We start from the raw sequence: 22,920 nt of genomic DNA, 5'->3' as shown, positions 1-22,920 counted from the left end.
CCGCCACTGCAACTAAGACCCATAGCAGCCAAATAAATAAGCAAAAGAGAAGGTGTAGAGACGGGAAAAAAGTGAAATGTCTGGTAGCTAGTTTTTAAAGCATAGGAAAATGAAGAGATGTTAGATTCAGAGGGGAAGGTCTCTGTGACCTTGGCAGGGTCTTGATTAACTGCCAGGCTGGGAGCTGAAACTTTATACTCCTGAGGCCCATGAGGGGTGCACTCGGGAGGGGAAGAGTGACGTGGGCCTGGGCACAGTGGGCGCCCCCGAGGTTCACGAGGCAGTGCTGGGTGGGCCCTGAGAGTGAGGATGCTGGAGCTTGGCTGCCGGGGGTCTGAATCCTGCTGCCATCCCTTACAAGCTCCGGGTGTGCTCCTTACCTCTCTGTGTCTCCATCTCCTTCCCTTGAAAGTGGAGACAAGAAGGCTTATAGTCTTCCTAGGGCTTTGGCAGGAGTGAGCAAATGAACTCGCATGGATCCTGGCATGTGGCAAGCCGCCAGCTTGTTGACAGTGATCAGATCTGAATTATCTGGGTGCCGGCTTAGTGGATGCAAGAGGAGAACCTTTTTATGATGTTAGCTTAGAAAGGCAACACCTCTCATGACCTTGAATTAGCCCATCAAGCCAGTTATAAACAAATGGCTGCCTGAAAGCCGTTGCTGGGCTTGTCTGTGAGAGTCTAGATTACTAGTTATGGTGTAATTTACTCCACTTAAAATTTTTGATTCCATGATAACTTTGTCATGTTTATTTGTGAGATTCATTCTGATTTCATAAGGTTCTGAAATCCATTTAAATGCTCTACTTACAAAAAAAAAAAAAAAAAAAAGAACACTGGCTACAGCAGGCATCAGTGAAACTAATTCATGCAATTTTTAAGACAGTTATGTTGACATATGAGGATTACAGAAGTTGTGGGAAACCTGTTTTTTCATTGACCTGATTTGTTAACAGAAGCTATTTTGTTGAAGTGACACTAATTCTCCAACTTCTCTTGCTTTCCTTGCTTTACTTTTTATTAGCACTGTCATAGACTCTTGTCTTTTCCACTTCTCTTAATCTAAATTAAAGGTGAGATACAGCCTACAGGGAGTCATCTCCTCCTATAGGAATGGGAACTGACAAGCAGTTCGAGCGGCCTCTTAAGGTTGACTATATTCAGAGTCCAGTACCATCAACCTTTTATTTTGAAATTCCAATGTTAGCAGAGAAAATCTCTGTCAGGTCAGTTTAAACACAATCAATTCTTACTTTTATTTCTAAGAAATATAGATATAGAAATATTTGGCTTGGGGACTTCCCTGGTGGTTCAGTGGTTAAAACTCCGAGTTTCCAGTGCAAGGGGTGCGGGTTTGATTCCTGGTCCAGGAACTAAGATCCCACATGCTATGAGGTGCAGCAAAAAATAGATAAATAAAATACAAACACCTTTGTATGAAAAAAATGAAATACTCGGTGTTTTTTTTTAAAAGATAGTTTACGATTAAAAGTTGTGAGGCAGGTTAGCAAATCTGAGTACTTATAGCCTCAATTTTAGGACTTTTAAAAATATTTAAAGCGAGGTACCTATTATGTGCCTGTGCTAGGAGTTGAGAGAAAAATATGGGGTGTTCCTGTCCTCTGGAGCTTGCTGCTTATAACAGTGTGACAGAGTCACCACAGTGATGGTGGTGGTGATGGTGGTGCTGGTGGTGCTGGTGGTGCTGGTGACTATAATGATGGTGTGCTGGTGATGCTGATGGTGATGGTGGTGGTGTTGGTGGTGCTGGTGGTGCTGGTGGTGATGGTGGTGATGGTGGTGCTGTTGGTGATGATGGTGGTGATGATGGTGATGCTGGTGGTGATGGTGGTGCTGGTGGTGATGGTGGTGCTGTTGGTGATGATGCTGGTGCTGGTGGTGATGGTGGTGCTGTTGGTGATGATGGTGGTGATGATGGTGGTGCTGGTGATGGTGGTGATGGTGATGATGATGGTGGTGATGGTGGTGACAGCGATGCTGTGACTATAATGATGGTGGCATGAGAATTTTAGCCATATGGTATTGACCATGAGCCAGCACCTTTCCAATATTAGCTTATTTAATTTCTATAAGAGTGAAATAGATACCACTATAATTATCCCTACTGTACAGATGAGGAAAGTAAGATGCAGAGGTTGAGTGATTTCCCCAAGGCCATGCAGCTTGTAATGACAGAGTAGAGATTTGCACTTTAAAGCTCCCTCCAGAGGTTGTGCTGTTGACTGCCACCTTGCGTCCCAGGAGGTGGGGATGGCACCTAACTCAACCTGGGGGAATTCATGAAAATGTGGTGACTAAGCAAGATCTTTCAGAGAAAGAATTTCAGAACAATATACATAATTTAATCACCTTGCTTGGTATTCAGATTCCAAAGAAAGACTTTTTTTTTGTCTTTATAAGAAATCTGTTTCTTATAAAGTAGGGTTTAATTTTTTACTTTTCATATGTTACCATGAAGTCAGTTTGTCCTATGCATATTTAATAATAATATGTATTAGTATTAATCTTAAGGTAGCTATTGGCTTCAAAATAACATCCTAATATTTACAAAAGTTAAATGATACCAATAGGCAGAGAAATAAGAGAAACAGGAAAGGCAGCATAAAAGGATATTTTCTGATGAATATGGAGCTTCTTTTCTTTCTACCTTGCCCATTTAGTAAAGGATGGAGGTTCAACCTGTACCCGTTTCAAAATGCCCACGTTCCTTACCAGTTAGTGTGGGAAAAGCTGGTGTTGAATGTGGGGACGGCCTGTTTTTTGCTCATGTCTATGGATTCAATAGGAAGATTTCTCATATTGTCTACAGTGATCACTTGGTAAATTCTTATAGTTAGGGCCTATAGTTCCTGCTTTTGCCTTGCTCTTAGATTATAAACACGTCAGGTACAACGTACGGTGGCGATAGGAGGCACACAGTTTTCGCTTCAGCAACATTAAATCCTGGGTTTTCTCCCCTCCCTGATGGTCGTGATGTTGAGTGGGTCCCTTCTACTTGATAAGACTGTGAGCATCCTCCAGGCTGCTGTTAAGGGTCAAACTGGACAAATCAATAGCTGACCTGGAAAAACTCCAAACAGTACATCGCTTTTCAGAGCCTTGGCTTCTAGGAAGGGTGAGAGGGTCCAGAAGCAGTTTGTACCGACTGTCCTTCACCCGGGAGCCCCAGCATCCCAGAAGCATGTGTCACTGTTAACGGAAACTTAGACTTCTTCAGGGTCCTGCAGATTGAGGAAATCTTATCCTCAAGAGACAAGTGGCTTGATTCTGGGGACGAACAGTACTAACATTTCAAAATATTTTTTTTCATTTAGATCTACAGAGTTGGATTCTAACTGGTCTTGGTTTCAATTGCGATGCATGCAAGTTGGAGGAAATGCTAATGCAGTAAGTCCATCTTAGGTTTCTCGTTTTCTTCTTGTACACATGTGTGTTGCACTCGTAAAGAAGTCCAGCATTTGCATGCAAGAGTTCAGGAGGCTCTGCTGGACGGTGGGAAGACGTGGTGGGCTTATGAGCTGGATGACCCAGATGGCTTGTTTATCCAGAAATCTATTAGAAACCTGTGAAACAAGAAGCCCTGGGCTAGGATACAATGATGGACAAGATGACTGAGACTCCTCCCTTACCGTCAGAGACAGAGAGCAAGTAAAGAAGTAAAAAGCCAAGAAAGTAACAGGTGGTAGTGCTTTGAAGAAAAAGAAAACAGGAGTGATGATGCAGAGGAACTGGGAGGCTTCTTTGTGATAATACAGTTTTTTAATATCTGAGGGTGTCTTTTGTACTCGGATGGAATGCTTCGAGGTTCTTTTATCTCAATTTTATTTATTAAATCTACAAATTAGAAAAAGCCATTTTCCAAATCTTCAAATATAGTACGTAAATATCATGTGTCAATTTATAAACTTAGTAATTTCTCTGTAAAAGTAGCTTTTGAAGTGTTCAATTAACTTGTAATAAAAGAGCAAGTTTCCTTAACCCCACTTACAAACCTAGCTAAGGATCCTCAAGCATTTTAAATTTCATTTACAAATTCAGTATATCTGATTTCTAAAACACTAAACTGGCAGCCTTACAAATCTAGCCAGCAAAATCTCCCTTTATATAAAATACCATTATATGTTTATAGCGGTATGCCAAAATGATATAGGTTGAGTAAGTAGAATTCCCTGAGACATACCATTAAATGTTCAAAGCATTAGAAATCAATAAATACAAATAAATGTATATGCATTTTTTTTTAGAAAGGGACTTCCCTGGTGGTCCAGTGGCTAAGATTCCTTGCTCCTAATGCTGGGGGTCCCAGGTTTGATCACAGGTCCAGGAACTAGATCCCGCATGCTCCAGGGAAGCTCCCGTGTGCGGCAACTAAGTCCTGGTGTAGCCAAGTAAATAAATAAAAATAAATACTCAAAGTATTAGAAATCAAGTTGGTATCCATTTCAAGTACAATTTATATTGAGCTTCAATTAAATATTCAAAATTAAAATAGTAAATCTAAAAGAATAGTTTTCAAAATACCGGTTTCCTTTGGATCAGTATCTCAGCCTTTTTCTTAATTACTGTTCCCTAAGCAGAAAAATGGAGAAGGCAATGGCACCCCACTCCAGTACTCTTGCCTGGAAAATCCCATGGATGGAGGAGCCTGGTAGGCTGCAGTCCATGGGGTCGCGAAGAGTCGGACACGACTGAAGCGACTTAGCAGCAATAGCAGCAGCAGCAGCAAGTAGAAAAATGAAATTTAAATTCATCAGTTAGCTTGTTTTAAATTTAAATTGGATTTAGTTTTCCCTAGTGAGAGAAATTAAATACCAAGGACTATGATTTTTGACAGGTAGGGGTGATCTTTGGAAGGCTACAAAGTATGGTAATAACTAAGTTGGGTTTTTTTTTTTTCAGTTTCCAAGAAACATTCCCCTGTTGAGAATGTAAGCCTTCAGTATTTCAAGCATGTGATTAGAAAACCATGCCCATGTTCATTATGTCCGCAAACTTGTTCTTCACGTTAATACTGTGGATTCGATAGTCTCTGTCCTTATTTCTTACTTCGTAAGGATGTAGGGTCCCCACCCAGCTCCAGAGAGCAGTTTCCTGTCCCAGCCAGCTGATGTGGGGGAGTGGAGCGGGCAGGTCAGTCGGTGGTCGCTCAGCTCAAGCAGAAGCTTGGGTGTGAATGCCAGCTCTGCGCCTTGCTAGTCAGCTCTGCCCCTTGCTAGTCAGCTCTGCCCCCATTCACACGCTGGGCAGCTTGTTGGACCTCTCTGCTTCTGGCTCGTCTGTAAACAGCATGTGTCTGAGAGTGTGACCATGAGGGTTTGATGCGATGGTATCCACCAAGAACTTAGACAGGACCCGGTACGTGTGGGTGCCCGCTGAATTCACAAAAGGATCACTCACACAGGCTTTTAAAACACTCGCTTTAATTAAGCTGTGAATGCTGTAATTCACGTCTGTACAGAGATCCTTCAGAGGTGCTGCAAGCAGAGTCCTCTAACTGTCCAAGTACCTGCTTCAGCACCTTGTCTGTGCTGTGGTCTCCACCCATGAGGAAATAGTGCTCAACAAGGAGAGGGTTAGCTTGGCTCTTACTTAACTGGTTTATCAGACATTCCAACTTAGGCGGCCCCCGTGGTTAGGATTCTGAGTGCTTCCTGCTATGGCCCAGGTTCAGTCCCTGGGTGGGGAACTGAGATCCTGCAAGCCACACGGCAGAGCCTAAACACATAAATAAATCATCTCATATAGATGCAAAGACAAGAAAGTTCCAACTTAGTAGGACTCTAAGCTAAGGTCGATTGCTCAAGTTAGACGCAGTCCTTAGTTGAAAGTGTGCACTCAGATAACCTTCAGAGCGATGGAGATGCTCCAGTGGAGCAGCGAGGGCCCAGTTATTTCATTCTGTGAGGCACGTCTCGTGTCTACTTTTACCAGAATATTAATGTTACGTCTGTGGAAGGTATTACTCCTTCTACAAGGAAAAATTTTATAAAAATCTTTCACAGTTTAAACTATTTTGGATTTCACTAGTATTTTCAAAAGGGCCCCTCATGGCGTGCAATAATGGTTTTGGTCACCCCGTTGGATTTAGCGGAGCCCTGCCGTTAACCCGAGTCCTCTCCTCCGCAGTCTTCCTTTTTCCATCAGCACGGGTGTGACACCAACGACACCAACGCCAAGTACAACAGCCGTGCCGCCCAGCTGTACCGGGAGAGGATCAAGGCGCTGGCCTCCCAGGCCACCCGGAAGCACGGCACTGACGTAAGCACGGGGGGCGGGTCTCCATCCTGCGAACGTTAGTTTCAACAGAAAAGTCCTTTATACCCCAAACCGCAGAACTTCCTGGCCAGATTCTCTTCCAAGGAAGCAGCATGGAGCGGGTTGTCATTATTCACCGTCCTGCTCAAAAACGTTGCCGTGAACACTACACAACAGTCCTGCAGCATCGCTTTTATTTGTCAGCTGATCAACACTGACCTCGTTTTACATGCTTTTTGTTGAAAGACACCTCTTTCAGGGAATTCCCTGGCTTTCGATTGTTCTTTATATCTATTTCTAATTATAAAAGTGTGCCAATCGATTTAGGAAGAAAATAATCCATAAAGTGAAAAGTTGAAAGCTGTTTAACATTATAAGAATTATATGTTCAAGATATAACAAATATTTATAAAAAAGAGCTAGCTGTATCATATGACCTAACATTTTTATATTATGACTAAATATATATGTTCATTATCTTCCCTTCCATCATGCCCCCTTTCCAGCATTTCCTAGCTCTAATAATTGGCATCATCATAATCTACCAGGTTGCCTAAGTCAGAAATGTGGGCATCATTCTTAATTATTACCACTTTGTCGGGCTTCCCTGTGGCTCAGCTGGTAAAGAATCCGCCCACCGTGTGGGAGACCTGGGTTCAACCCCTGGGTTGGGAAGATCCTCTGGAGAAGGGAAAGGCCACCCACTCCAGTATTCTGGCCTGGAGAATTCCATGGACTGTATAGGCCAGAGGGTTGCAAAGAGTCGGATACGACTGAGCAACTTTCACTTCACTTCCGTTAGTTGAGACTTCACCTTCCATTGCAGGGGAGGACGTGGGTTCAGTCCCTGTTTGGGGAGTTAAGATCCCACATCCTTTGACCAAAACATGAAACAGAAGCAATATTGTAATCAGATTAAATAAAGACTTTAAAAATGGTCCACATTAAAAAAAAAATTCTTAAAAAAATGAAGATAGCTTCTTAGTGGATATTGTTGACGCATTGACTCTGAGCCCGTGGCCAAGGGCACTGTGGCTTGAGCTGAGTGAAGCTCATCTAACTGTGTCTCTGTTCTTAGTTACACGAGGTGGCACTTAGCACTGAGATCGGGGCGTCGTAAATGACATACGCTAATGCAAAGCACAAAAGCGTGTCAGTCAATAGACCGTGAAAAGCACCCGTGCTTGCAACTGGAGCTGAAACAGGGACCCGAGCATCGCACCGTGGCTGACACGTTCTCTGCATTTCTGCACGTGTTCAGGCAGGGCGGCAGATCTAGGGTCACAAGTTAATTGCAGAGTAGGCGAATTCACAAATGTGGAATCCACAAAGCATGGAACGTGCGCCTAGACGTGAAGTCCTCGATCTTCCCCTTTCAGAAATGGCTTGGGGAACTGCCTTTTGTCTTCCACGGGGCTTGGCAGCACAAGTTACTAAATCAGTGCATTGCTAAAATGTGCTCAGGAGCCCTGACTTTACAATACTGGAAATACGGATCTTTAGCGACAGGCCTCTGGAGAGGGAGGGAACTGTATTAAATAAACCCTCGAAAGCAGGTGAAGCGCTGAGCTGTGCGTGTGTTCTGTTCCAGCTCTGGCTTGATAGCTGTGTGGTCCCGCCTTCGTCCCCGCCACCGAAGGAGGAAGATTTTTTTGCCTCTCATGCTTCTCCTGAGGTATGTGTTATGCTTTACATAGTTTTAAAGTGTGCTCCTCTGACATAAATTTTAAAGGGCATGTATTTAAAGTGTTTCAGTTAGGACAGCGTCTAAGCTGCTGTAACCAACAGCCCTGACACAGTCACTTACGGGAGAAATAAGTTTCCCAGCAGTAGTTCAGGGTCATCCAGGGCTGCTCATCTCGTTGTGTGGCTCCGCTCCAGTCCATGACCTTTCCCGGCCAGTGGGAGGAGGACAGACATCCACATCCAGGGAAGCAGTGCCCCGGCCTTTTACAGTCTATAGAGGTAGCATTGCTTCTGCTCACATCCTACCGTCTAGAATTCAGTCCCACGCCCTGTACCCAGCTTCTTGGGAGGCAGAGGAGGTCTTACCAGGGGCCTGCCCAGTGCATTTCAGAGCTTTGCAGTTGACAAAGAACAAAGACAGTTTGGGGAACCTTTCTGGCCGTCCAGTGGTTATAACTCTGCGCTTCCCATGGGGGGAGTGCAAGTTTGATCCCTGGTCAAGGAACTAAGATCCCACAAGCTGCACAGTGTAACCAAAAGAAAGAATGAAGACATTTGTTTAAACCCAGATTTGAAAAGGGATTTGAATCGCATTGCCCCTGTTAGCTGTGTACATAGAGCACCTCTCAAGGCTGTTGAGAGAATGAACATGTGATGGAGAACTAGCTGTAGGTCTGTGTGCACATGTGGGTTGGTGTACAGACACAGGGTATATGACCTAGCTCTGTCCACTGTGAGGCCTAGAGACAGAGACGCCCCAGGGCGACAGGCACACCCCGCACCCACACCCTCATTTCTAAATGCTGTTCTCCAATAAGAGGAACCAGGGCTACCTTTGGAGAGGCGGCCGATTCTAGGACTGGAGTTGCATGGGCAACCAGAGGTGCCCAGAGGTGCTGGAAGTAAGGGAGCGCTAGGAGGCCAGGGCGGGGGATTGGATGAGGATGTGGCTGGAGGTGGTCAGAGCTGGATCCATTTGAACAACAAAAGAAATAAGATAGTACTGAGCTGTAACACAAAGCACTGACCAATAGCCATGAGTCCGTTACTGATGTAAATGGATGATTGCCTAAAGGAATGGAGGGAAGGGACAGTCTTCCTTACAGAAAATTCTAAATCACACGTACACTTTCCACCCTTCAGGACGTGGGGCTTAACCCGCTCCCCCGGCATGTGGACCGGACTTAGTGACTTACTTTTTTTGAAGTTTGTTTTTTATGACTTTCCTTACTTTGCTGTTAACGACTTTTCTCCCCTGGCTTCAGGTGAGCAGTACAGGGTGGGCATCAGCACAGCCAGAACCTTCTTTAACGCCGAGGAACGTGGACACACCTCCAGCAAGCAGTGAAGGTAAGACTGAGACTCGTGTTGTAGTGCCGGCCCGTGTGCCCCGGGCCTCTGCAGAACTCCTAGAAAATGAGACCCCTGCATTTACCAAGAATAGGGAAAGACGCCCATGGTCCAGTATAAAACGGGGAGAGAGGACTACTGAACATGGAGTATGTATGACCTCACTTTTGTAAAAAGCAAGTAGCCAAATTCACATATTCAGTTAATACTAGGAAATGAAATTGCTAAAGGTTTGTCTAGTCAAGGCTATGGTTTTTCCTGTGGTCATGTATGGATGTGAGAGTTGGACTGTGAAGAAGGCTGAGCACCAAAGAATGGATGCTTTTGAACTGTGGTGTTGGAGAAGACTCTTGAGAGTCCCTTGGACTGCAAGGAGATCCAACCAGTCCATTCTGAAGGAGGTCAGCCCTGGGATTTCTTTGGAGGGAATGATGCTGAAGCTGAAACTTTGGCCACCTCATGCGAAGAGTTGACTCATTGGACAAGACTCTGATGCTGGGAGGGATTCGGGGCAGGAGGAGAAGGGGACGACATAGGATGAGATGGCTGGATGGCATCACTGACTCGATGGGCGTGAGTCTGAGTGAACTCTGGGAGTTGGTGATGGACAGGGAGGCCTGGCGTGCTGTGATTCATGGGGTCGCAAAGAGTCAGACACAACTGAGCGACTGAACTGAACTGAACTGAGGAGTTTTACTTTCAACTTGATACAATTTTGAAGTGACTGAACTTTTATCATGAGTATATGTTACTTTTATAATCAGAAAAGTGAAAGTAAAAGTCGCTCAGTCATGTCCCACTCTTTACAACCCCATGGACTATACAGTCCATGGAATCCTCCAGACCAGAGTACTGGAGTGGGTAGCCGTTCCCTTCTCCAGGGGATCTTCCCAACCCAGGGATCAAACCCAGGTCTCCTGCGTTGCAGGCGAATTCTTTACCAGCTGAGCCACAAGGGAAGCCCAAGAATGCTGGGGTGGGTAGCCTAACCCTTCTCCAGAGGATCTTCCCGACCCAGGAATCAAACTGGAGTCTCCTGCATTGCAGGCGGATTCTTTACCAACTGAGCTATCTTATAATCAAAAAAAAAAGATTCCAGTTTAGAAAACTATGGGCTTCCCCAGTGGCTCAGCAGTAAAGAATCAACCTGCAGTGCAGGAGACATGGGAGACATGGGTTCAATCCCAGGATCAAGAAGATCCCTGGAGGAGAAAATGGCAACCCATTTCAGTATTCTTGACTGGAGAATCCCGTGGACAGAGGAGCCTGGTGGACTGGTCTATGGAGCTGCAAAGAGCTGGACACGACTGACGCAGCTGAGCACACGTGGACACGACTGACGCAGCTGAGCACACGTGCACATGTTCTGTCAATGGTTGGTGTCTAATAATTCACGTTTGGTGATTTTGTTTTAGGATTATATTTATTGTAAATCTACTTACATCCCTTGCTTATGTTTAAAAAAAAACACCCGTGGATGAAAACATCAACATTTTCTGTTTTAAAATTGAGCATTTTTTGTAGCCAGAAAATTAGTGTAAATTAACAACAAGGAATCATTTTTCACCTAATCAGTGAACTGCTGGCGGGTGGGCCCCTCAGTCGTGCTGGTCTGTGAGAGTCAAGCCTGGAACTGCTTTAAGGAATTTAGTGTAACAGGAAGGACTAAAGAGTCAGCAACCTCAAGATCAGGTGATGGTCCTGAGAAGCCTTAATGGAATTCCTAACCAGGATCAGTGTTTTAGATCAACTAGAAAACTCAGCAGATTTCTTGGCAAGTGAAAATTTAGGTTTTCCATCATTGATGTGATTCACATTAGACTTGCCAAATGTTAACATCTGTTGGGGTATAGTACGCATATGTACTAGGTATCTCAGAACGGTTTACTTTAAAACACCAGACCATAAGGTAGGATCCCAGATTATAATGATTAGGGAGACCACTAACAAAGCAACTGGATACAAAATACACTTCTATTTTAATGGACTTTTAAATTAAAATTCTTAGAGTGATAAAATATGGAGCTAAAAAGAAAAGACAATCATTGATCTACCTGGACAAAATTTGTAGTACTGAACAAGTTGGATGTGTTACATATTCAAAAGCACATTTGATGAATCTGTTTTCTGCACTGATACCAATATTTTTAACTTTCAGGTGTACCAGAGCAAGGACCAAGTGTGGAAGGTCTTAATGTACCAACAAAGGCTGCTGTAGGTGGTATGTGTTACCCTGTAGTCTGCTTTAGAGGTTAATTAAGAAAAAAATGAATCCTGTCTGTACATTGTGCCTAGAACTTACAGTGTAATGAGATCTATTTAAACGAAAGTTCACTTTTGGCCACTTGGTGGCTGGGAAACGCATTGGCCTGTGCACCTGGCCAAGCTTGCTCTTGATGCTTTTGGATTTGCTGGTTTATGTCCCGGCATAGGCAGAGGGCAGAGCAGCCACGTCAGTCCTGGTTACTCAAGAACTCTTAGCGTGTTCTTTCTGAGTTTATTGTAGGTGAACTTAATCTCTAAGTTTTCAGTATCAGGGAAATGTAATCTGAAATTAGTGCATATCACACTGCATTAATTGGAAAGCAACAGCTTTGGTGAAAAATAACCAAACTATTAGACATGTTCCAGGTATTTCCATCATGCATTAATAGAAGTGTGGGAAGCTGGAAGCAGGTTATATGACTACTCCAGTGCATATCTAAAAGAAAGTGAAGAAAAGGAGGATTTCCATGAATGTCTTTTTTTGTACTCAAAATATAATAATGTTATTCTCCCATTAAGGACTAAAAATTTTTAATCTTTGTGGTTTTATGCTATCTTTTCCTGTTAAGTCACATTCTCATCTTTGTAAGGAAAAAAATAAGATTTTATTCTTACTGGGTCTCTTACACATAATTCTAAACAGAGTATATAATCTATGGTTAAAATTTACCCAGAAAACAATTTTTAAGAAACTGTATCTAAAAGCGTCATATATTTTTGTACAATTTAGTAAGTAATGCTACCAAAATTATAGAATGTTTTCTATTTCTGATTAGTTAGTATGATAAAATCTGTACATAAATCAGGGTGGAAAAGCACTTCACTGGCTGCTTTAGTTGTATACATAATGCCTGGCTAACTTTATATTTTAAAACAATTTTGCAAGTTTTTGAAGAGTAGAGATATACTAGGTGAGTTTGTTCTCATATACAAAATGCTCCAGAAGAAAGTGGTGAATGAGGCAAGCTCAGGCTGTTTATTTCTCTGCAATATGGTGTTTCCCCCACTCTCCCCAAAATACATATACTCTCTGAGTTTGGATGCAACCTGAAAACACTGAGGACTCTATTTTGGTGAAGCTCTGTTCATCGAAAACACATTGAGGTTCTTGAGCCTCTGGATGACGAACTAACGTGGAAAATGTGATCGTCCCTTAAATACTAAAATGCAGTATCTTAAGATTTTTTTAAAAATACACTAAAAATAGGAAAATTATGTATTTCCAGTGGTCTGACTTTCTACCTTTTGTCTTTTGACAGAGGTTTCTTCTATCATAAAAAAGAAACCAAATCAAGCTAAAAGAGGAGTGAGTATTACATATAAACTGTCTGCTGATTGAGCTCTGAAATGGCTTATGGGCTTGAGGAAGCCCCCTTTGTCATTTTTATTTCTATTGTTTTTGAGCCACAATCTGATAAATGTGGCTCTGATAAAAAGTTCGTTTTGTTCAATGGAGTGATGTTATACGTGGTGAAAATTTTCTGCGGTGAGTGTTCCACATTTCTCTGTCAGCGATAAAGCTCTGAAAAAAAATCAGCCGAGACTCCCTGGGATCTCTGTCACTCAGCGAGGCTGGGAGGGTTGTCAGCCCTGAATCCTGACCTCATCACTTGCCAGCTGTGTGATCTTGGTCAAGTCTCTTTACTGACAAGAGCTCAGGTCCTCCTCTGTCACCTGGAGACGATGACCGCGCCGGCCTCACAGAGGCGTGAGGACTAAGTGATAACCCTTAGTAACTGCCAGCTGTCGTTGCAAATGTTCTCAAACAGTTTGGGTAAAACGTAATCTTCTACTGTATCCTCCAGCTTGGGGCCAAAAAAGGAAGTTTGGGAGCCCAGAAACTATCAAATACGTGTTTTAATGAAATTGAAAAGCAAGCCCAAGCCGTCGATAAAATGAATGCACAGGAAGACCTTCTGTCCCGGGCAGCACCTAAGGAAGAATCCATGTAAGTGTGATCAAATCATAATACGATTCTAGTGACGACAGTTATTAACTGGGCTTCCCAAGGTGGCACTAGGGGTAAAGAACCCGCCTGCCAATGCAGGATCCCTGGGTCAGGAAGATCCCCTGGAGGAAGGCATGCAACCCACTCCAGTATTCTTGCCTGGAGACTATCCCATGGACAGAGGAGCCTGGCGGGCCACAGTCCATGGGGTCGCAAAGAGTCAGACAGGACTGAGGTGACTTAGCACGCATGTAACACGCAAAGCTGTTAACTAAGTGACTCTGAGATTTGCTTTCCAAATGCCATTTATTTTTACATCTGTGTGTGAGGAGGGAAATGCAAATTTTGGTTTTATGAGAGTTAATACCACACGGACGTGTAGATGAGAAGGAGAGAGACCAGTATTTAGGGAGGGCAGCCACCGTTTCCAGTTGAAGTTGTGTGGACAGGCTTTGGGTGGGGTCAACAAGAAGGGAAGGACAGAGATGTGTCAGGAGGTACTGCCACAGGAAAGACGCTCAGCGTCGTTAGTCATCAGGGAAAAGCCACAGGGAGACACCTCCTCACTCTCAGGGAGCTGTGATCAAGAAGACGGAAAACAAGTGTTGGTGAGAATTAAGAAACTGGAGCCCTCATGCTTTGCTGGTGGCAAAGTTACCATATGACCCAGCAGTTCCACTCCACAGTATATTCTCAGAGAAAAGTAATGTATATGCCCACAAAGCCAGACAAAAACTTGTACACATGTTCATAGCAGTATTAATCCCTATAGCTGAAAAGTAGAAACAACCCAGATCTCCAGCAACTAGTGAACAGATGAACAAAATGTATGTGTCCATACAGTAGAATATTATTTAGTCATGAAAAGGGATAAGGTACTGGTACATGATGCAGCATGCACAAATCTTGAAAAATTTGTGCTGAGAAAGACACTGGCCACAAAAGACCACATATTTTATGATTGCTTAGATGTGGACTGTCCAAATCAGGCAAATCAAGAGACAGAAGCGGACTGGTGGTTTCCAGGGGCAAGGGCAGAGGGGAGAATAGGGTGGACTGTGGCTGGGTGGGATTTCTTCTGGGGTGATGAAACTGTTCTGGAATTAGATAGAGGTGATGGTGACAGCCTTGTGAATATGCTAAACTGAATTGTGCATTTTAAAAAGGTGAATTTTATGATACGTGAATTTTATCTCAGTAATGAAAATGGTGTTTATAACGTGAAGCCCCATTGGACCTGGCGACTAAATTCTAATTGTACGATGGAAGGTTTTGGGTACGGTGGTATCTCCGGAGGTACTGAGCCTGGATCTTGAAGAGGTCTCAGAGTCAGACTTGAGGGTGGTGGCAGAGAGAGGAAGGAAGAGCCTAGGAGCATGAGGAAGAGGGAATCCAGGCGGTGGCTCTGGGGTCCTGCCTGGATTGGAGACGTTGGAGTGATGGCATGGGTCGCCCTGAAGTCAGACCAGCCGGGGGTTTTGCATCACATCTGAGGAGAGTGCCATGAAGCAGGGGTGTGTTTTGGAAAGTGCGTTTGGTCATGATATCCAGGGCCAAAAGAATGGGGGAAAAACTGGAAGCCAGGAGGCCAGACCAGGGACTTGTTTTAAGTAGCTCCTTAAGGTTCTTGAGAGGATGTCATTGTGTTGACAACAGAAGGGACACACGGCTGTCTGGAAAGGCTGGTGACTGGGCATAAGGGTCCAGGTCATAAGGAGAGAAGAGAGGAAAGGTGTCTTGGATTCCCGTTCTGTACACGTGTGCGTTTTATTTATATGGTGTTTTCTCTTGTTGTCATGAGTATCTCGTGTGTGTGTGTGTGTGTGTGTGTTAGTCACTCAGTCATATCTGAGTCTTTGTGATCGCATAGACTGTAGCCCACCAGGGTCCTCTGTCCGTGGGGACTCTCCAGGCAAGAGAAGCCACCAGGGAAGCCCCTATCTCTTTTAGCGTGGCTTCATTACTACAGGCTGTATAATGTAGAAAACACTGCTACTTACTTTACAAGATTGTTAGGGGATTCATTTAGTTAATGCTCAGTAGAGTGCATCGGACAGTGCCTGGCGCAGGGTAGGTGCTCAGTCAGTGTAGCTTCTTGCTATTCGCGCTCACACTTTCCTCAGTGGGCTTCCTACGATAAGCCTGGATCATTTGAAACGCGTGGTTACTTCTCATTGTCATTCAACTCACAGCACCTAGGGGGCAGCACTAAACTGTTATTTAGGTTAAATATTTGCAATGTCAAAGGGGCTTCCCTGGTGGCTCAGATGGTAAAGAATCCGCCTGCAATGCGTGAGACCTGGGTTCAGTTTCTGGGTTGGGAAGACCCACTGGAGAAGGGCATGGCAACCCATTCTTGCCTGGAGAATCCCCCTAGCGGGTTACAGTCCATGGGGTCGCAAAGAGTTGGACATGACGGAGCGACTAAGCTCACAGCACACAAAGGTGGCTCAATAGTAAAGAATTTGCCTGCCAAAGTAGGAGGCACAGGAGACTCAGGTTTGATCCTTGGGTCAGGAAGATCCCGTGGAGGCGGGAAATGGAAACCCACTCCAGTATTCTTGTCTGGAAAATTCCATGGTCAGAGGAGTCTCACGGGCTACAGTCCATGGGGTCACAAAGAGTCAACACTACAGTTGGGTTGTGATCCACACAGCCAAAAGCTTTAGCGTAGTCAGTGAAGCAGAAGTAGATGTTTTTCTGGAATTCTCTTGCTTTTTCTATGACCTAGTGGATGTTGGCAATTTGATTTCTGGTGTCTCTGCCTTTTCTAAATCCAGCTTAAACATCTGGAAGTTCTCTGTCCATGTGCTGTTGAAGCCTGGCTTGGAGAATTTTGAGCGTTACTTCGCTAGCATATGAGATGAGTGCAATTGTGTGGTAGTTTGAGCATTCTTTGGCATTGCCTTTCTTTGGGATTGGAATGAAAACTGACCTTTTTCAGTCCTGAGGCCACTGCTGAGTTTTCCAAATTCGCTGGCATACTGAGTGATTTGAGATGCTCTGTGTAAGACTCACTCTGAGCTGTCACAGACTTCACTTTGATGTCTCTGACTTAGCTAGCTTTCTTGACACTGAGAAAGGGGGAAGGTTCAATCTGAGTGTGTTTAGGAGTGGACTCCATGCAGATCACTTGTGCGTGAGGTTTTCCCAGAGAACCAGTAAAATCCTCGCCTGATGAGAACAGGAGATAGGGAATCAGAAAGCAGCAATCTCCTCTCTGCAGGTCAGGGGGGACAGGGACTAGTGCGTTAATATTAGAGACAGCACCAGCCTTAATCAGGACTGCTCGATACAGCTAAATGCAAACATGCAGATTGTGGGGTGTTTATGAACTGGTGTTTATGAACCCAATGAATCCCTTTGTTCACAAGAGCTGCACTCCAGGCCCTGACCACCACCCTGTGCTCAGACACATCACAGCTCAGTTTCACCAAACCAGTGCTGTGCCAGCTGTGAGAAAGTACCCAGGCTTTGTTTGTTTATTTACTTTTTAATATTTACTTATTTATTTGGGGCTTCCCTGGTGGCTCAGTGGTAAAGAATCTTCCTGCAATGCTGGAGATGCAGGTTCAGACCCTGGGTCTGGAAGATCGCCCGGAGAAGGAAATGGCAACCCACTCCAGTATTTTGCCTGGAGAATCCCATGGATAGAGGAGCCTGGTGGGCTACAGTCCATGGGGTTGCAAAACAGTTGAGACAACTTAGCGGCTAAACAACAATGTATTTATTTGTCTGCACTGGGTCTTAGCTGCGGCACGTGGGATCTTAGTTCCTCAACCAGAGATCGAAGCCAGGCCATCTGCATTAGGAGTGCAGAGTCTTAGCCGCTGGGCCACCAGGGAAGTCCCCAGGAGTGCCCGCACTTCATGCTAGTCTTCTGCAACTTCATTTCTTAAAATGGCCGTAATAAAGTTAGTTCAGTCAGCTGTCAGGAGCAGTATCGATTATTCCTGTGTGTTCTGAGTGTGAACTAAACTATCCGGGCCGCAGCCTCATCCTTACCGGGCATTTCGTCCTCAGAGAGGTCTGTGCGCACAGCTGGTAGGAGAGAGAGAGGAGCCAGGAGCTGCTCCTGGGCTCTCCCTGAGTCCTGAGGTCGTGGCCAGCCCTCCTCCATGCCGGTCCTGGAAGGGCTCCTCTAGGTCTGAGAAGCGGGGAGTCCCAGCTTCTTTGTTCTGTTAGTGCTTCCGGAGCCTGCATGCTGAAGTGCATGCTTTTAGTGAGCGATAGCACCAGTTCCACGGCAGGTACCCCAAAAGAGAAAACTTCCCCATCTCATACTCTCTTGAAATTCTTCATCCCAATCCATTCATCTCCAGAAGACTGTTACCACAGTTATAGCTTTTTGTGATTTTAAACAGATCTACTGTTTTCTCCCCAAAATTATATTTGAAAGAAGATTGCTTATTTTCCTCCATCGAGTACAATTTGGCTGGGGGTGGGGGTGGGGGGCAAACGGTAGATGTGTTACCATTCCCTCATCTGACGGAATATCAGTAAGAAAGCAAATGGCCGCATTAAACCAGAATAGAGGGACTCCCCTGGTGGTCCAGTAGTTAAGACTCCAAGTTGCCAATGAAAGGGGCCTGAGTTCCATCCCTGGTCAGAGAATAGATCTCACACGCCGCAACTAAGAATTCACATATGGCAACTGCGGATCCTGTGTGCCGCTACTAAGACCTGGCACGGCCAAATTAAATATAAAAAGAATGAAGGCATCCATTTCTTTAATGCCAGCTTGTGTTAAACAATGTTCTTGCTGTAAAGAAATGTCTAGCGGGAGCAGCACATGTATAAGCAACAAGAAAACCAGAATAGGAATCCTGCGTGACTCGTTAAGAAGGGAAACAGCAAAAGCAAGATTATCTTCTCCTAGTAAGAAGTTCTGTTATCACTTCCTTTCACTACAGAGAAATGTATTTATATTATTAGGGAGTTTATATAGTACCGTTCTCATGAGGAATTTGTGACATTTTATATAATTTTCTGAAATGCACAGTATCTTAGAAATCTTGATAATGTAGGTATATCATTTTTCAAGTCCCTGAAATTTTGTTGCTATTTACTAATATGATAATATACTCTTGTGAATATAGGCCTGGTTTTCTTCATAAGAAAGTAAGTATATATAGCATTTTTGGAAACGTAGAAGTAAGGGACAGTGTTTCATTCCTCTCCCCTCCCTCCCCCCCGCTGGGTGCGTTATTTGTCACACGTATCTGTAGATGGGTGATGAGTATCTGGTGGTGCAGAGGAAACTGTTGACAGGAATGGCAGCTCCATTTTGAATTCTCTCAGAGCCTGGTTCCATAAAGAGACCTTGTGGGGGACTTCCCTAATGGTCCAGTGGCTGAGACTCCGTGTTCTCGATGCTAGGCAGCCTGGGTTCGATCCCTGGTCAGGAAACTACATCCCACACGCCGCAGCTAGAGATCCTGTGTGCCGCAGCTAAGACCCATTGCAGCCAAATAAATAGTTTTTTAAAAAAGAGAGAGAAACCCTATGGGAAATTTTCTTGTAAACTGAAGAATTCTTTTGCAATGCAGTAATGCCTTCTTAATGTATCTGTTAAGTCAAATATATTTATATATATATATGAAAAGTGAAAGTGTTAGTCACTCAGTCGTGTCCAACTCTTTGCGACCCCATGGACTGTAGCCCGCCAGGCTCCTCTGTGCATGGAATTCTCCAGGCAAGAATATTGGAGTCATTCCCTATATATTTGGACTTCCCTGGTAGCTCAGCCAGTAAAGAATCCGCCTGCAATTTGGGAGACTCGGGTTTGATCCCTGGGTCGGAAAGATCCCCTGGAAAATGGATGGGCTACCCACTCCAGTATTCTTGAGCTTCCCTGGTGGTTCAGATGGTAAAGAATCCGCCTGCAATGCTGGAGGCCTGGGTTTGATCCCTGGGTTGGGAAGATCCCCGGGAAGAGGGCATGGCAACCCACTCCAGTATTCTTGCCTGAAGAATCCCATGGACAGAGTCTGGTGGGCTGCTGTCCATGGGTTGCACAGAGTCGGACACAACTGAATTGACTTAGCAGCAGCAATAGGGGCATGCACCTTTTCTTGAGCATCTACTCAAAAGAAATCTTTATGCAAAAAATGCCAGCTTGCCTTTAGAATCATTAATCATGGAAAGCCGCAGCAAGCTAACAGCATGTGACATGTTTAACACTGTTGGTATTTTAACTTAAGAGCACAGAATTAGCGCTAAGTTAAGGAGCATTCGGTTTTCCTGGCAGCGTTTCATCATTACGATTAGCCTATAAAGATCTTGAAATTCAGATGAAGAAAGATGAAAAGATGAACATGAGTGGCAAGAAAAAGGCAGAATCAGAGAGACTTGGCATGGGATTCGGAAATAGCAGAAGGTAAGACTCTGCTTTCTTGGATTTCACAATTTAAGCTAATTTGCTAATCACACGTGGACTTTCCTTGTTAATTTCCATTTCAGGAATGTCTTCTCCTTGTTCACGTCCTTCAGTTGTTGTGCTCTAATACAGTCGGCCCTCAGCGCTCTCTGTCTAGGGGTTCTGCCTTTGCAGACTCAACCAATCTGGGATTTGAATATACTGGGATAGGGAGAATTCCAGAAAGTTCCAGGAAGCAAAACAAAATTTTCTGCATGTACTATACTTAAGGACAATGATTTACATTGTTTTTACAATTATTTATATAGCATTTCTGTGGTATCAGCAAAGAGACACAACTTAGCAACTAAATAACAACAGGTGTAGCACTTACATTGAGTTTGGTGTTATTAGTAACTAGAAATGATTTAAAATACGAAGGAGTAGTAAGGATTTTTTGCGGGGGTGAAGTAGAGAAGGATAGCTTCCTTACTTTGCCAAGCAAAGGGGACACGTCGGGCCTCTGCCTTGAAACATTATGTGTCCCTGAGGATTGTTTTTGTTGGCTGGGGTCATGGAACCAGTCCCCCTCAGATACCAAGGGACAGCTGTGTTTACGACACTACAGAAAATTCCAAATTTGATTATTAGATTCAATGAAATAGGTCTGATTGTCATTAAGTGGATGCCATAAACGTAACTTTCCTATATGACTGTATTTTCTATAATTAGTTACAGCCCCCACTAAGGTCCAGTATTTTTTAGCACTTGTACCACAAAAATATTTTTCTATTGTTCATGTTTGTAACCCCCCAAATAAAGTATATTTTTGTTGAGAGTATAAATTAAAGGCATTCTTTGATGAACACACGTATCTTCATGAACTAATATTTTTTTTTTCCATCTTATTCTCTATTTTCTAAAGTGGTATTTCACATTCAGTGACTTCAGACATGCAGACCATTGAACAGGAAACACCAATCACAGCGAAACCGAGAAAAAAGTATGGTGATGACAGTGATGACTCCTATTTTACATCCAGCTCCAGGTAACCTGTTAAAAATCATCCTGAAAGTATTGTTTTGGAAAGATCAATACAGACTTACTAGTTTTAGGGGTTTTTACATTAGGAGCAAATACAATTAAGTTTTCTTCATTGTTTTTCTTCAGCTTCAGCTGGAGTCAAGGATGTCCTTTGGGAAAAAATTGGGGTGCCCTTCTTTAGTGGATGATATTTGCTAACATTGAAATGTTTGAAAATAAAATCAGCAGCCAGGAATTAAAATCAGAGGTGGGAAAGTTGTATTTATCTAAAATGTGAAATTGGAGAAATACACAAAACCCCAAAGATATATGTTAAGTCGTTTAGTCTTATTCCAACAGTTGGAATATTTCCCAGCTGCGCCTTTCGCAGATTCTTTTGTTTTCATACCACTGGCTTCTGGAGTCCCCGATTGGCAGGATATAGAATTTTAAATGAATGCTATTTGTGTGTGTTTATGTATGAATGAAAAACACTGTTGCCATCTGAGGGGTTCCCAGGATAAAGCCTAGGCCCCATCCTTCAGCCCTCACCCTCCGACAAGGACAGGTTACCTAACTCCAGTGTGAAGCGACCGTGGAGAGGCCGAGGTTCAGGTTCAAGCCGCCCGCAGAGACCGAGAACAAGTTTAACTTGAATTGACTCACTCTGTGCGGTTCCTCCAAGAACCTGATCAGCACCAGGGCGGGGGAGGCCTGCTAAACAGCCACCAGGTAAACCAGGGGCGTCAGGAAGTGGGCACCGGCTGGGACGCGGGCGGCCTGGACGTGGGTCCTGGCCCCACCACTTAATGACCGTGTGACCTTGGCTGCCCGTCCAGCCTCCCGTGCCGCCGCCTCTTATCTGTGAGGGAGCGACACCAGCAGTGGCAGCCTCTCAGTGTGGCGTGAGGGCTTAATGAATGAACGCACACGGGGCATTGTGGCTTCACTGTTATTCACGTCATGTTTAGCTGTTATTTTTATATAGAAACTCAGTTCAGGAGACTCAGTTCAAGTGACTCAATCTGAATGCTTAATTACTATTGTCGTACACTTAAGTTAACCATGTGGAGGGCCACCTTCAGGTGTGGGCTTTGGGAAGGTCGACCGTGTGCCCGTCAGTGTGGGCAGTCCTTACAGGAGGCCCCCTCACTCACATCTCAGAGGGCATCACTGTCGACTGGCAATTACACAGCTTAGAAGCAGTTGCATATGCATAACAGATAGAAATGTATGTTAACTAATTAGGCTCTAATTCTGAAATTCTGTATTTTCCTATCAAAGTTCACAGGTAAGGAATTATAACACAGAGAACTGTCTTTAAATCATTCAGTTAGTGTCACTTCAAATTGCTTCAAGTCCAGATTTTTACCAGAAAAAAAGTAGTTTAGAGGTGTTCCCCATCAGTGCTTTCACAGACAGGGTGATTTTGTGTTTGCCTCTCAGGCTTTCCTGGGAGCTCAGTTGGTAAAGAATCTGCCTGCAATGCAGAAGACCCCGGTTCGATTCCTGGGTCGGGAAGACCAGCTGGAAAAGGGATAGGCTACCCACTCCAGTATTCTTGGGCTTCCCTTGTGGCTCAGCTGGTAAAGAATCCGCCTGCAAAGTGGGAAACCTGGGTTCGATCCCTGGATTGGGAAGATCCCCTGGAGAAGGGAAAGGCTACCCACTCCAGTATCCTGGTCTAGAGAATTCCATGGACTGCATAGTCCGTGGGGTCACAAAGAGTCGGATATGACTCAGTGACTTTCACTTTCACTTTTCCTGTGAGTAACCTGTATTTCAGGTTAATTGAAATCCCAAATCATGCCTTTTTAAAATAATTAATTAATTAATTTGGCAGTGCCAGGTCTTAGCTGCAGCCTGCAGGATCTTTTATTAATAGGTGTGGCATGCAGGATCTCGTTCCCCAAGCAGGGATCGAACCCAGGCCCCCTGCACTGGGATTGCGGAGTCTTAGCCACTGGACCGCCAGGGCAGCCCCCCAAATCATGCCTTTTAAAATACTAAAATA

General features: G+C 44.2%; 1 protein-coding gene across 3 annotated transcripts in view; it reads left to right on the top strand.

The window, feature by feature from the left end:
- The window catches only part of ARFGAP3 (ARF GTPase activating protein 3), a 51,209-nt gene that overhangs the window by 11,728 nt on the left and 16,561 nt on the right, over positions 1-22,920 (top strand). For all 3 annotated transcript variants that reach the window (XM_086403136.1, XM_086403134.1, XM_086403137.1), the window contains exons 3-11: positions 3,336-3,408; positions 6,148-6,279; positions 7,868-7,951; positions 9,228-9,312; positions 11,471-11,533; positions 12,837-12,883; positions 13,383-13,525; positions 19,776-19,904; positions 20,809-20,931. In XM_086403136.1, the coding sequence (XP_086259262.1) occupies positions 3,336-3,408; positions 6,148-6,279; positions 7,868-7,951; positions 9,228-9,312; positions 11,471-11,533; positions 12,837-12,883; positions 13,383-13,525; positions 19,776-19,904; positions 20,809-20,931 (879 nt within the window). The remainder of the gene's footprint in view (positions 1-3,335; positions 3,409-6,147; positions 6,280-7,867; positions 7,952-9,227; positions 9,313-11,470; positions 11,534-12,836; positions 12,884-13,382; positions 13,526-19,775; positions 19,905-20,808; positions 20,932-22,920) is intronic.

Source organism: Bos grunniens, chromosome 5, assembly GCF_055505025.1.
Source record: "Bos grunniens cultivar Pamir isolate PY7600 chromosome 5, Bosgru_T2T1.0, whole genome shotgun sequence".
NCBI lineage: Eukaryota > Metazoa > Chordata > Mammalia > Artiodactyla > Bovidae > Bos > Bos grunniens.
Note: the sequence above shows the minus strand (reverse complement) of the source record. Positions and strands in the feature narration are given on the sequence as shown.